At 32.1% G+C, this 14612-nt stretch overlaps 2 protein-coding genes across 2 annotated transcripts; both read left to right on the top strand.

Moving 5' to 3' along the window:
• The first annotated feature begins 248 nt into the window (after positions 1 to 248).
• Positions 249 to 4186, top strand: LOC133318430 (aspartyl protease family protein 1-like). The gene is made up of 10 exons (XM_061520431.1): positions 249 to 784; positions 1150 to 1285; positions 1543 to 1775; positions 2340 to 2564; positions 2734 to 2869; positions 2957 to 3042; positions 3121 to 3214; positions 3301 to 3361; positions 3608 to 3679; positions 3777 to 4186. The coding sequence occupies exons 1-10, from the start codon at positions 462 to 464 to the stop codon at positions 3959 to 3961; spliced, it is 1551 nt and encodes a 516-aa protein (XP_061376415.1). The 5' UTR covers positions 249 to 461; the 3' UTR covers positions 3962 to 4186.
• Positions 4187 to 11258: 7072 nt separating this feature from the next.
• Positions 11259 to 12793, top strand: LOC133318523 (peroxidase 64-like). Its single transcript, XM_061520527.1, has 4 exons — positions 11259 to 11489; positions 11832 to 12020; positions 12133 to 12295; positions 12399 to 12793. The coding sequence occupies exons 1-4, from the start codon at positions 11286 to 11288 to the stop codon at positions 12791 to 12793; spliced, it is 951 nt and encodes a 316-aa protein (XP_061376511.1). The 5' UTR covers positions 11259 to 11285.
• Positions 12794 to 14612: the final 1819 nt, after the last annotated feature.

Genomic DNA, 14612 nt, shown 5'->3' with positions numbered 1-14612 from the left:
CATTAAATTAATCAACCAATTAAAGGTGAACTAAAAAAATAAAATCTCCAAATAACAATAAAGTATAAAATTAAATTGAATGCATCAATCGCGGGACCCACATATTTTACGCGTGGAATCTTCCCCATAGTGTATGTATCATGCCTGAATCTAATACCAACAACCAAAATCCTCAAAAAAACATATCCTTTCTTAAATCATAACACCACCTCTCTCTACGTGTCCGAAAACATTTTATGTCAAATGATCATAACCCAAAAACCATAACTTTTATCTACCAAAAAAAAAAAAAAAACATACATTTTTATTCTTTATACACATCTTGGTAATGCACATTTTCTATCGAACAGTTAAATTGAGCATACCATTAAATCCGGGAAAACTCAGCTGCATATTTTCTCTGCCGGGGAAATTTTCCAACCCCATATAACTTTAACTACATAGCTAGCTTCCTTCAACTCATGGCTTGGCCTAGTAGTTCTAACCATGGCCATGGCTCTCTGTGTATAACATCACTGGTGTTGGGATTGGTGGTGTTTAGTTTAGCTTCAGAGAGTTGCCATGGCTTTGGAAAATTCGGGTTCAACATCCACCACAGGTTCTCGGATCCAGTTAAGGGAATTCTGGGCATTGATGAACTACCCCATAAGGGAAGTCCTGAATACTATGCTGCTATGGTTCACAGAGATCGCATATTCCGAGGCCGTCGACTCGCCGGCGATCAGAAAACGCCTCGGACTTTCGCCGACGGCAACGAGACTTATCAAATTGGTGACTTTGGATTGTATGAAAATTCTTCAGCCACTTGTCAATTTTCTACTTTTATTTATTTTCTCTGATTATTTTTTTTAAAGGAAAAAAAAAAAACTTTTCGGGGTTATAGTTTTTTTTTATCAGAAACATGTGTTAAATTTTGACCATAGAAGAATATACCTGTGTTTGGTTTCTTACATGAGAAAGTGCAGGTTGATGTGATCCATTGGAAAACCATATTAAGCTTGAAAATTCCGATCACATATTTGTCCCCACCCCATCTTTCTTCTTGTTTTTTTTTTCTCCCTCTTTTTTAAAGTTTAATGATAAGTTTTGTTAGCAATTTACTACTATAGTGTGTATGTGGTATAATTTCCCTCGTTATTTGGATTTCAGTTTGCATTTTGCCAAAGTTTCGGTTGGGACACCACCTTTATTGTTTCTGGTGGCACTGGATACTGGCAGTGACTTGTTTTGGTTACCATGTAATTGTACCAGTTGTGTGCGCGGTTTAAAGACACAAAGTGGACAGGTATACATTTTCTATTTGCTGGTTAAGATTCATACTCTACTTTTAATCATTTATCATTATTTTTGTATCACTAGTTTTTCCTTTGTAAAACTGAACACCTTATATGAAACATCATTTGCATCATAATTAATTGTTGGGTATCTTGATGGTTAGTCTTGGTTAAATGGATTCAGTTTTCCCTTTTCTGTGGTTACTTTATCAATCTTATATAAAACTGATCTAATCTCTCTTTCTTTTCCTAAACTTTTCTTTGGCAGGTAATTGATCTTAATATCTATGATCTTGATGGGTCATCCACAAGCAAAAATATTTTATGCAATAGCAGCTTATGTAAACAAAAACAATGCCCCTCATCTGGCAGCAGTTGTCCATATCAAGTTGACTATCTTTCAAATGGTACTTCATCTGCTGGATTCTTGATAGAGGATGTGTTGCACTTAATTACAGATGATGATCAAGCAAAAGATTCTGACATACAAATTACTATTGGGTAAAATTCTCAACAGCTGACTTAGAAATTTTACTGCCTATATATATATATATATATATATATATATATATATATATATATATATATATGGGATAGGTTATTTTTACACCAGTGTAAGAATAAGAAGTCTTACACTAAATCTTGATCATTGATTTGTTTGCACCTAACGGCTCACATGTCTAATAAATCAGGATCTTTATATATAAATAGAATCCACGGCTAAAATTGAGTGTGTAGCTTATATTCTTGACCCTATATATATATTTGAAGCCTCAATACATTCTTGGCCAAAACACATCACTCTGCTTCTTTGAAGGTTGGACTATGAAGGGATATACTGCAAGTGATTTCCAGGAAACCTGTGCCAGGTTTATGACCTGGAGATTTCCTTGTTCCAAGTTGATCCTTAAACTAATATTTCAATATCATTGCTTATCTTTGATTCTCTTTCTTTGAAACTGCTTTCTGTAACTAACTATTTTGTTTTTTGCATTTCTCATTTTCTTGCTATTAACAACCTTTGGATTGGATCTTCTTAACATCGATTTACGGTATTTGATACAGTTGTGGCCAAGTTCAGACTGGTTTGTTTCTAAATGGGGCAGCTCCAAATGGTCTAATTGGACTTGGTATGGATGATATATCTGTTCCTAGCGTCCTAGCCAAACAAGGGCTTATTTCAAATTCTTTTTCAATGTGTTTTGGATCTGATGGTTCTGGAAGAATCACCTTTGGGGATAGTGGCAGCTTGGACCAAGGAAAAACACCATTCAACCTCGGGGCATTGCAGTAAGTGTATATTATCTATCATTCCTCTTTCAACATTATAACATCTTGTGTTTAAATTACACAACAGTTGTATATGCTTGCACTCTAAAATATGCAACAGAAACTAGAAACAAAAAATCTTGTGTCTAACTTTACTAGTGCTTATTTAATCATGGATTCTTCTTGCCAGTCCAACTTATAACATCACCATTACCCAAATTATTGTGGGAGGAAATGTTGCTGATCTTGAGTTTGATGCAATTTTTGACTCTGGTACATCGTTTACATACCTAAGCGACCCGGCTTATACACAAATTGCGGAGAAGGTAACTAATCGACATAGTATTTTTTTAAGATGGGATTGTGAGTTCCATGTCATATGAGTTGTTAAAAATTTTCCATTGTTTCTGCAGTTCAATTCACTAATCAAAGCAAATCGGCATTCATCTCAACCATCTGATTCTAATATTCCCTTTGAATACTGTTATGACATTATAAGGTGATAATGGCTTGAGAGAAACCCCCAACTTATTTTTGTGTTTAGACAATCATGTTCTGATTTCCACTTTACCTGCAGTTCAAATCAAACAATTGAAGTTCCCTTGAATCTAACTATGAAAGGTGGAGATGATTATTATGTCATGGATCCAACAGTACTAGTTTCTAGTGCGGTGAGAGCATAAGGTTGAACATCTGATTTTATGATATCAATTGATTCTCAACCTTCTAAATCTCAAATTCATTTTGTGATATCCAGGTTGAAGGAAATCTTACTTGTTTGGGAATCCAGAAAAGTGACAACATTAATATCATTGGACGTGAGTATTTTAAAAGAAGAAATTTTTCTTGACAAAACATATGTATATAAAAGTTTTGCATTCAGAATTATCAATTATAGTGTCCTTTTGGAAACTATTTTGTCAACTTATGCCTTTTATTAACATAGGTGCTACAACTGCAACATAAATCAATATTCATCTAAAATCATAAATCATTCCTTATGAAAAAATCATGTATGACATTGGTTCAAACTTGCCACATTTATTATATTTCTCTTCATGCAGAAAATTTCATGACTGGTTACAATATAGTCTTTGATCGTGACAACATGAATCTTGGTTGGAAGGAATCTAATTGTGAGTATATTTAACCTCTTCAAGCTTATAACTTAGCATGCTTTATTTTTCTTCTTCATTGATTGTTGTTAAACAACGAAATATATGGTCTTCTCAGGTTATGCTGACGTGGTCTCCAATAAACCATCGCGCTCTCCTGCTGTTTCTCCTGCCAGTGCTGTGAATCCTGTGGCTACAGACCCATCACAAAATTCTGGGAGGCTTTCACCTAATAGCTCATTTAGGATGAAACCTTCTTTTGCATTTATGGTGGTCTTTTTTACACTTTTAGCAATTTTTTGAGCATTCCTCTGTCCATTCCATCTTGTATTAATCAAATTAATAGGCTTTTTAGTGTAGTTGAGCACACGAGAAGCATTGTTGCTTCCTGATTTATTTGTTTATTTTTTAGTCTTAATAACATTAATTTGATCATGGGCTTGTATATAATGTGCCCTGCATAGTTTGTAAACTATAGAAATTTCCATTCTTACATTATACGTTATATGGCAGTTGATTGGCATCACTTTATCCATTTTTTTGGCCTTACGCTTCTAAAGCAAATCCTCATTTGGCTTAAGTTTTTTGGTGTTGTAGTTAATATTTTAAAATAGGGATTTATTATTCTTACGTTACATAAGAAAAAACTTATCTCCTACACACAAGTTCAAGATGAATCCTACTTTACTTTTTTTTCTCTTCCCTTGAAAGTGGACCCCACTTATATAAATGAGTCAGTAGGAGATAATTATTATCTCCTACTACATGAGAAAACTATTACCCTTTAAAATATGGACAATATTTTGCAAAGTCTATTTTCAAACTTGTAATCTTAATAACATGTCAAATGACTTAAAAAAAAAATAAGATTTTAAAGGGGTAATAGATTAACAATAGTTAAGGTTTTGACCCATTATAATGGGCTAGAATTACTGTTGTAATGGCCCGGAAACCAAGACTGTTGTCCTATTATATAAATAGCAGGAACTTGAAAGAAGATACTTCATAATTTTGTAGCACTAGCTAGTTAGGGAATGCTATTTTCATTTTTCAGTCTAATTATTTCAATAATCAGTAATTACAAATAAAAATACGAAATTGTTAAGTAATTGAACATCAGTATAATACTTGAAAAATTTCTCCACATTGACTTGGGCAAAAAAACAAAAAAAAAGAAAAGGAATTGTACTTGAAAAAAAAGGAATTGAACACCATGCTCCTCCTTAGGAAGCTAGGAGATTACTTATCCTCGGCAGTTTCCTTGAAAGATCTTCCTGCAAAACGAAAGAAGCAGAAGACAACACAGGTTTTGGAATGGGACAAGTTGATGGAAATGAGCTTTTGAAAGATATAGAAACTTTTGATCCAAGAAGCAGCAGGTTACCCTTAAATCTCCATTGTTTCTCTTTTTATAGGGATAAAAGTAAAAGAAAGAAGGTTACCCTCAAATCTGCATAGCATAGGATCAATCACCCTATTAACACAAAGCTACCACTTTCGTGATTAATCAAAGTTGAAGGAGGGTTTAGTAATTGACAAAACAACAGAGTACAGAGTGTAGATTGAAAAAGTGTGAAACCACGAGGATAAAGTTTCTTATTCCATAAAATATTAGGGATAGAATATTATACTTTATTTCTTCATCTTCTTCTTTTTTTACCTAGTTACCTTATCTATTTTTTTTAAATATTATGATGTCCGCTTTAGTCTTTAGTAAATAAAAAGACTATCCGTGGTCCTTAAGAAATTCAAAATAGACCCATTTTAGTTCTCTTGAAGGACTAACGTGGATCTTTTTTGAATTTATGAGAGACCACGATTTCAACTAAATGGGTCCATTTTGAATTTCTTAAAGACTACGAATAGTCTTTTTATTTGCTAGGGACTAAACTAAGTATCGTGGAATTTGCTGAAAATCAAAAAGAATATTTCCTCTCAATATTATTAAATCACAATTTCAACTGAACTTCATAATTTCTCTCTCCTTCCAAAGTTTGTACAGATTGTAATTTAACAGTATTAAAGAAAAGGTATAGATTAATCTACCTACTTTAAAAAAAATAGGCAAGGAAAGCATGAAAAAATATGAGTAGAATAATCTATTCCTCCCAAAACATTAATATTATCAACTAAAATACAAGAATGATATATTGTTACACTTTTTAATTACACACAAGATAGCTTTTTCATGTCTAATTTACCTATTACTTTTCAATACCATTAATCAGAATCTTAAGAGGAGAGAGAAAAAGTGAAAATTAATTGAGATTCTTCTAATCTAACCATATTAAAGATGCGTAAGTAAAAAATAAACATACAAAAAATAGATATAAAAAAAAGGGAGATAACTATCTCATGTTGCATGAGATAATTATCTCATGCAACATAAACAAGATAGTGGGGTTCACTATTTTTTCTTTTTTTAAAAAACTAGTAGACCTCACTATTTTATCTCTGTTATCTCATGCAACATGAGATAAATAGATTCCTTAAAAAAAATCGACATAATACCTTATCTCACTAGACAATTACCGCATTTTTAAGCCAACAGATAATAATTGCTCACTTTTTTGCCCGGAATGGCTTAAAGAGAAACACCTTTTGGGAAAGATCTCATAATAAGAAACTTAGGCTTTGTTTGATTACTGTTTTTAAAAATAGTTTTTTAGTTTTCGGAAAAAAAAAATAAAAAAACTCGTTTGATAAGACCTGTTTTATAAATTTTTTTAAAAATTGTAACTATTTTTGTTTTTGTTTTTAGAATCAAATTTAGAGAACATGTCTGAGTTATTTTTGTTTTTTCTTTTGGTTTTTAGCTTTCAAAATAAAAAAAAACACAGAAAACAATTATTTTCATAATTATTCTACAAAACAGTTTTAAGAACAAAAAAAACAAAACACAATCAATGAGGTCCTTATGTTTTTAGAAAATTTTAGTAGGAGTGGGGTGATGTTTCGCCCCTACTCTAAATTTTAATATTTTTAATTATTTTATGTATAAAATAATGTTTTTTAATAATAATAGTCTATTAGTACTAATAGTTAATCTCTCCCTAAAAAATATTTATAATAGTTAGTATCTCCTATTAATCTTATAATATTTATAATTTTAAAATTTTATATTTATCCCCTATTATAAAAAAAATCCTGGGTTCATCACTGATTACACCAATATAAGCCGGAAAATTCATAGCCTCAAATATCCAAGGATTCCTGTTGACATAAGTATTTACAACCAAAAGGTGCATGATTTCAATTTCCATCTTAATTACATAATTATAACTATCTTTACTCGCTCAATAACGCTTTATCTCTAATTTCCCACAAAAAGAAAGTCTTCACATTACGTTATTTGCTGTTGTACAACCACGAGACGCAAAAGAAAGCAATATGTTTTCTTTGTCTTTTTTTTTTTTTTTTTGTGACATTTCCTTTGTCTTTTTTTCCCTTTTCGGTTACTATTTTATTATAAATTTTTTAAAAATTTCATGACCCTGATTATTCTTTCAGAGCAAATCTAGTCGCTGATCAGAGCTGTGCATGGAGCAGGTCGGGTCAGGTTTTTGTCCGACTCGACCCAACTTAGTTTTTATAGGTCAGGTATTTTGACCCGACCCGCTTTAATTTGATCTAAGTCAGGTCTGACTTGGTTTGGATTTTGCTGAACTAGTTCAGAACCGGGTCGGATCTGACCTGTCCCGTTTTTGACTTGGTTTCCTCACAAAATTTAGTCGAAATTTCTACGTCGCAAACGACAAAAATTTCGTCACAAAATTATTTTTTCGTCGGCATACTTTTTGTCGAAAAGGGACGAAATTTTTTCTCTAATGAAGATTTTTACAAAAAAATTTTTTTTATCGAAATTTAGTTTCCGTCAAAAGTTTTGACGAAAATAATTTCTTCCATCAAATGTTTTAAACGAAAAAAGAATTTTGTCAAAAATTTTGACGGAATGTTTTTCGTTCAAAATTTCGATAGGAATGTGTTCTGACGAAAATTGTTTCGAGGGAAATGTTTCATCCAAAACTTTCGACGAAATTTAGATTCTCTAAAGAATTTTGACAGAATATTTTTTTCGTCAAAATATTTTATCGAAATATTTTATGTCAAAAAATTTTACGAATTTTTTTTTACAAAAAAGTGTAACTTTGAAAATTTGGATGCAAAATATTTTTTATCAAAAAACTTGACGAAAATATTTAGTTGAAAATTTTCGATGGAAATGTCTTTCGCTAAAAATTTTGACGAAATTGTTTTTTGTCAAAAAGTGTAATGAAAATTTTTCCATCGAAAACTTTCGCCGAAATTTGAAATCTATAAAGAATTTTGCTGAAATTTTTTTCCGTCAAATTTTTTTTACGGAAATGTGTTTCGTCGCAAGTTTCGATGGAAATTGTTTTGAGGGAAATGTTTCATTCGAAACTTTCGACGAAATTTAGATTCTCTAAAGAATTTTGACAGAATATTTTTTCCGTCAAAATTTTTATCGAAATATTTTTTGTCAAAATTTTTTTTGAATTTTTTTTACAGAAATGCGTTCCGTTGAAAATTTTGATGGAAATATTTTTTATCAAAAAACTTGACGAAAATATTTAGTCGCAAATTTTCGATAGAAATGTGTTTCGCTAAAAATTTCGACAAAACTTTTTTTTGTCAAAAAATTTAATGAAAATGTTTCCGTCGAAAACTTTCGCCGAAATTTGAATCTGTAAAGAATTTTGATGAAATTTTTTTCCGTCAAAAAATTTCGATGGAAATATGTTTTGTCGAAATTTTTTATGAATATATTTTTTTTTTGAAATATTTTGACGAAATTTAGATTCCGTAAAAAAATTTGACAAAAAACAATTCCGTCAAATTTTTTTACAGAAATATTTTCAGTCACAAATTTTGATGAAAATAGATTTCATCAAAAAAATTTGCAAAACTTTTTTATGGAAATATTTTTCGTAAAAAATTTTGACATAATTTTTCTACGTTAAAACTTTTCTTTTAATGTAATTGTGATTTTTTTTCTTTTTTTTCACATAATGGATATGGGTCAAGTTTTGGGTCAATGGGTAAATATTAAAACAAGTCAAGTCTAAAACTGACCCAAATAAAAGTGGGTCAGTATTTAAACCAGTTCAAAAAATATAGGTATTTATGGGTCAGGTCAAGGTAGGATCAAGGGCATGACAAATGAACCAGTTTTTTTGCACACCCCTACCCCTGATATCCCATATATGGGTGAGGATGTCCTCTTGCTCATTTGTATATTAGGGGAGGGGGAGGGGTATTTGATAGAGGTTTTTTTTTTTTTAGATTTACAGGAAAATGAGAGTGGTAATTCAATTTATACACATTTGATAGAAGATTTTTGAAAATTTATCCAAGAATGTGATTTTCCCAAAATTTTATTTTGTGTGTAAAATGTAAATAAAAATACCATTCCCACTGTCCCAGAAAAATGGAAAATTATATGTGAAAAATCTGACAAAAAATTTCAATAATACTTTGGCCTACCAAACAGCTTTTTGATAATATTCCCGAAAAATTTACGTTTCCACCATATTCTCGAAAATCGTTATTCTCTGGTAAAAAAAAATTCTTTTCTACCAAACACTCCCTTAAGCCCATCCTAGTAGCTCATATTGCCACTCGAACCAATCTTGGGGTTTTTTTATTATGTTTCTAAGTAGAGGCGGATCTAGGTTAAGGAGAAGGGGGGCAAGTGCCCACCCTTAAAATATGATGCAAAAATACAAAAATATATTTCTCTTAAAATTCAAGTTTTTCCAATTTAATTTTGGGGTAGGATATTGTAACAACCAATTAGGGTTACTACCAATATTACTACCAATCAATTTCACCGTTAGATCGATTATGTTGATCCAGCAGTCATATTTATTTTCATCTTTGTATGGTTATAATTCCTCATATTTAATACTTTATATTTATTTTTACCTTTGTATGGTTATGATTTTCCATATTTAATACTTTTACATTAAATATGAGGATTATAACCATACAAAGATAGAAATAAATATAACCGTTGGATCAACATAATCGATCTAACGGTGAAATTGATGGGTAATAACCCTAGTTGGTTGTTACGATATCTTACCCTTTTAATTTCCCTCCTTCTATTTTTTTTTATTTTCCCGTGAGTTTTTTTTCTCCATCATCTTCATTATCCAAACCTAACAGCAGAGAGAGAGAGAGAGAGCTATATTCCAGACCCATCATTTGCATTTAGATACTGATTCATCTCCTCTCAAACCTTTAATCTTCGTTATTAGAAGTTGGAATATTTGCTTCTTTGTCCATCATGGGTCTAGTTGAGTCGCAATCCGTCCAGATCTAGATCTCAACCAGACCCAGCCAGCCGGTAGCTGCTCGCAAGTCGCATTTCAGACCAAATTCAAATTTATATGTACTTGAACTTATTAAGTGTCCACCTTTCATTAATTTTCTGAATCGGCCACAGTGTCTCTAAAAGTAGCTCCCTTTGAACTATAATCCACCTAAGGGTTTAAAATTGTGGACTACATTAGCCTGCATTGCTACCGCAATTTCAATTTAAAACCCTGAACCACATTAACAGGGAGGCTCCAATAATATATAGCTTTGTAAAGACCTCGCTATCATCACAACTAACAAAGTCAGAAAGCTTGCAATGCAAGTTTTGGTAGCAAAAAGTAACAACTAGGATGGCTCAACCATAACCACCTCAGATTCCTTCTTCATAATTGAAGTTTGGCTAACCTTGCTAGTAAAACCAAGGGAAGATATATCTAATGGTTGATTTGTTTAGTTCCGAATTCTGATCTGACCTTGCTATGGCCCATTTAAGACCAAAACCTGAACTGTAATATCAAATTGTTTGGTCACAGAAAAGTGCTCACAGTAACATCAAACTTTTCATTCCTCACGTTAGACAAGTACCAGAAAGTAAGGTATAGCATAACGATGTGTCATGCTCCAATAATTCATGGGGCGTGACATTATTAACCAACCAGTTGTTGCCATTCATGAAGACCATGAAATTGTAGTTTTTGACTTGATTTAGCTTAATTATGTAATTAATTAACTTTTTATTTGGAGTCTCCCCTGATAATCTCATATGTTCCCTATATGGAATAATCCTGAGTTCTGGGTGAGTTCAGGATTAAGGCTTTAAACTCCTCCTAAAAATGATACTGGAGAGGATCAAACACATACTTTCACTCCCACGTGCTCAATTACTATGTGTCAACTGAGCTACCAACATTTGGTATTAATTAACCTTTTGATTCAAGAGTAATATGCAAATTAAGTCATTAAGATTGTTCTAGTGGTGATGGATTTGAATAATCTACATAAGATATAGTTACAAACCTCAGCGCCACCATTATATCAAGAGAAGCCACTGAAAACTACCATACTCTTGAACCTTCAGTCTACTAAGAATAAAGTGAGTTGTCATTTGGTAATGACAAAGCTTTAACATTACTTCATTGACAATCCTACTTAGCAAATTGATCATCTGGGGCCACTCCTGTCACCAATCAATAACTAATCTCTTTTTCTCTCTATAAAAACCCATATTACTAATCTTTGATTCCCACAACTAAAAGCTAAAAATCATCAACTAGTCTTAATTGGCATGGCTTTCATGGTTGCGTTATTGAATTTAATGCTCATGTTTTCTGTAGTTTCAAAAGGGAATTCACTTAGCTTAAACTACTATGAAAAAACATGCCCTGATGTAGAGTTCATTGTTGCCAAGACGGTGAAGGCTGCCAATGCTGTGGACAAAACTGTTCCTGCAGCACTTCTAAGAATGCACTTCCATGACTGCTTCATTCGGGTAATGCTACTAAGAACCTGCCATTCTTTTGTAATTACTTTTTATCTACCATTAGAATATCTAGATGATATCATATGTTAAAATTATATCTTAATATAGTTTAGAGTATCTTGGATTTCTTAAGATAAATTTTTCTATTTCCTTATATCTCATGATTTGTTTCGTTATTTTAGGAATCCAAAGTATAAATAGGGATTAATATTTTGTCTTTTGTATCACATTGTAACACATCAATATATAATATTATTTATTATTCTCCATTTTTTCCTCCTTCTATGCCTAAGTCCCTATAATTTCAACATATACATTGTAACATACCTGTTTCTTTTTTCATTTTTGAAGGGATGTGATGCCTCTGTACTGCTAAACTCAAAAGGAAGCAACAAAGCAGAAAAAGATGGACCACCAAATATTTCTTTGCATGCATTCCACGTCATTGATAATGCAAAGAAAGCAGTAGAAGCTGCATGCCCTGGTGTGGTCTCTTGTGCTGATATCCTAGCTCTAGCAGCAAGGGATGCAGTTTTTCTGGTAAAAAATTACAAAACTAATTAACAACAAATTTATCATCACATTGATCCTAAAGAAATATTCTTGAGCTTTGACATATACAACCATGGTTTATGTGTATGCAATTTTACAGTCTGGAGGTCCTGTTTGGGATGTTCCTAAAGGAAGAAAAGATGGAAGAAAATCTAAGGCCAGTGAAACCATACAATTACCAGCACCAACCTTCAACATATCACAATTACAGAAGAGCTTCTCTCAAAGAGGTCTTTCAATGGAAGACTTGGTAGCTCTATCAGGTAAGCAATTTTGAAGGCCTAATCTTAACCATTTCTTATTTCAATGTATACCACAGAAGGGTTTCTACTTTCTAGTGATGTGTCTCTTTTGACATATATGTAGGAGGACACACTTTAGGTTTCTCTCACTGCTCTTCCTTCCGGAACAGAGTCCATAATTTTGATGCTACACATGACATGGACCCTTCATTAAATCCAACATTTGCAAAAAAACTAAAATCCATTTGTCCACTAAAAAACCAGGAAAAGAATGCAGGCACCACCTTGGACACTTCTTCTACTACTTTTGATAATGCATATTACAAGCTGATCCTCCAAAGGAAGGGCATATTTTCTTCTGATCAAGCTCTTCTTGATACCCCAAAGACCAAGGATCTTGTTTCTGAGTTTGCCACCTCACAAGATGCTTTCTTCAAGGCTTTTGTGACGTCCATGATCAAAATGAGCAGCATTAATGGTGGGCAAGAGGTTAGGAAGGACTGCAGGGTGGTCAATTAGAGAGTTTTTGAGTTAAACTGTGATCTTCTACCAAAAGAAAATAAGTTAAGAGGATGAAAGCAGTGGATCATATCTAAAAAATGGCAAGAAAATTAATTCTTTTACTTTATAATTGCAACTACATATGTTTATCTCATTTTAATGAAGCTCAAGCATGTCTTGTGAAATTCTTGAAAAGTTTGGGGACCATATGAGAGACATCACCAAATTATTATTATTATTATTATTTTATTTCTCTACATCGATTAACCAATTAATTCAGTTTCAACATCATGTATATAAGCTGTCGTGGTTGCTCACTATCACCACGTTTAAAAAATCATGCAAGAGGCAACAGAGTATAAGTAATCTATTAAAACGATAGCACATTCAATTGCAGAGTGAAAAGCACATTCCACTTAAGTTTATTCAAGTCAGACTCTAAATAAGCAACCATATAACATAATTTATAATCAATTTAGAGTTGTTGTGTACAAGACAATTTGCAGATTGAGAAACTTTCAGGATCACAATTGTGCACAAATGCACATGTCGAGGCTCAAACAGTCAAATTAAATACCATCACCCCACACACGCGTCCTTTATTTGCATGTTTGATTCTGTCATATTTAGACATTAAGAAGATGGAATTGTGTTGAAGGTATTTTTGGGTCAAACCAATCTTTCTCGGGAGAGTTTCCAAACCAAATTACCTAACAATGCAGTATCTCTAATACCCAATAGGACTCCCATTAACAAAACGGTGGTAACTATCATGAGCAAGGAGAAAAGGAAGGATTTCATTTTGATCTCACATCTCATTTTTTTAAAGAGTTTAAATATTTTTATAATTGACTTGTCCGTCCTTCAAATTAATATCATAACTGGTTCAAATAATTAAAGTTTACGGGCATGCGGAAAAAAAGTTAATTTGTCTCAAAAAAAATAATTAAAATTGGATTAATTCAAAAAAAAAAATTAAAAAAAAAAAATAGTACTCCCCGTTAACGAGGTTAATAAAAAAAGCGCATACCATACCAGTATACCACTGTTCTTAGCCGAAACGAAATTTCAAGTTAAGCCACAGCCCACGGGGCTTGCATACTGTAGATTGGAAAAGAACAGATTAGCTTAGCAGTACAACCCATTTTTGCCGCTCTATGATATTTAGTTGAGACCGGACGGGTTGATGTTACGATTTTTAATTTTTAATTTATTATTTTTGAATTGTTGGATTATTTAAGTAGTTGGTAGTTATTTCTATTTCAACTTTCTTAAATGATAGGTTATAGTTATTAGCTATGAATCTATAATGTACGGACACCGACACGGGACACGACACGACACACTAACACATTAATTCTAAAAAATGTCATATTTCGACACGTTGAAACACGTTTTGATATTAAATAAAACTTTTAATATATATATATATAATATAATTTATATTTAATATATAACAGTCCATAATAAGTTATATAACCAATCAAATATTCAAATTTTATAACATAAATATAAACAAAAACAATTTTTCGTACTTTGTTAATTTTTCATGTCAAATTTTGTAACAGAAAAAAATTGATTTATAATTTTTTTTTATATTTAGTTAATAAAATAAAATTAAGACTAAAAAAAAAACGTGTCGGAGCGTGTCAGAGCGTTGACCGCGTGTCGGAAAAAGTTAACTACCTGTCTAAAAAAGGTGTCGGAGAGTTGACCGTGTGTCCCAAAATGTTGACCGCGTGTCGGAGCATGTCAGTTTTTGACACACAATTTTTTTTAAAAATTGCCTGTCCGTGCTTCTGAGGTTATTTTATCTAGTGCTAGTGGGTAGTTATTT

This window comes from Gastrolobium bilobum, unplaced genomic scaffold (assembly GCF_033153095.1).
Source record: "Gastrolobium bilobum isolate Gb01-03AN ecotype WA unplaced genomic scaffold, APGP_CSIRO_Gbil_v1 utg1554, whole genome shotgun sequence".
NCBI lineage: Eukaryota > Viridiplantae > Streptophyta > Magnoliopsida > Fabales > Fabaceae > Gastrolobium > Gastrolobium bilobum.
Note: the sequence above shows the minus strand (reverse complement) of the source record. Positions and strands in the feature narration are given on the sequence as shown.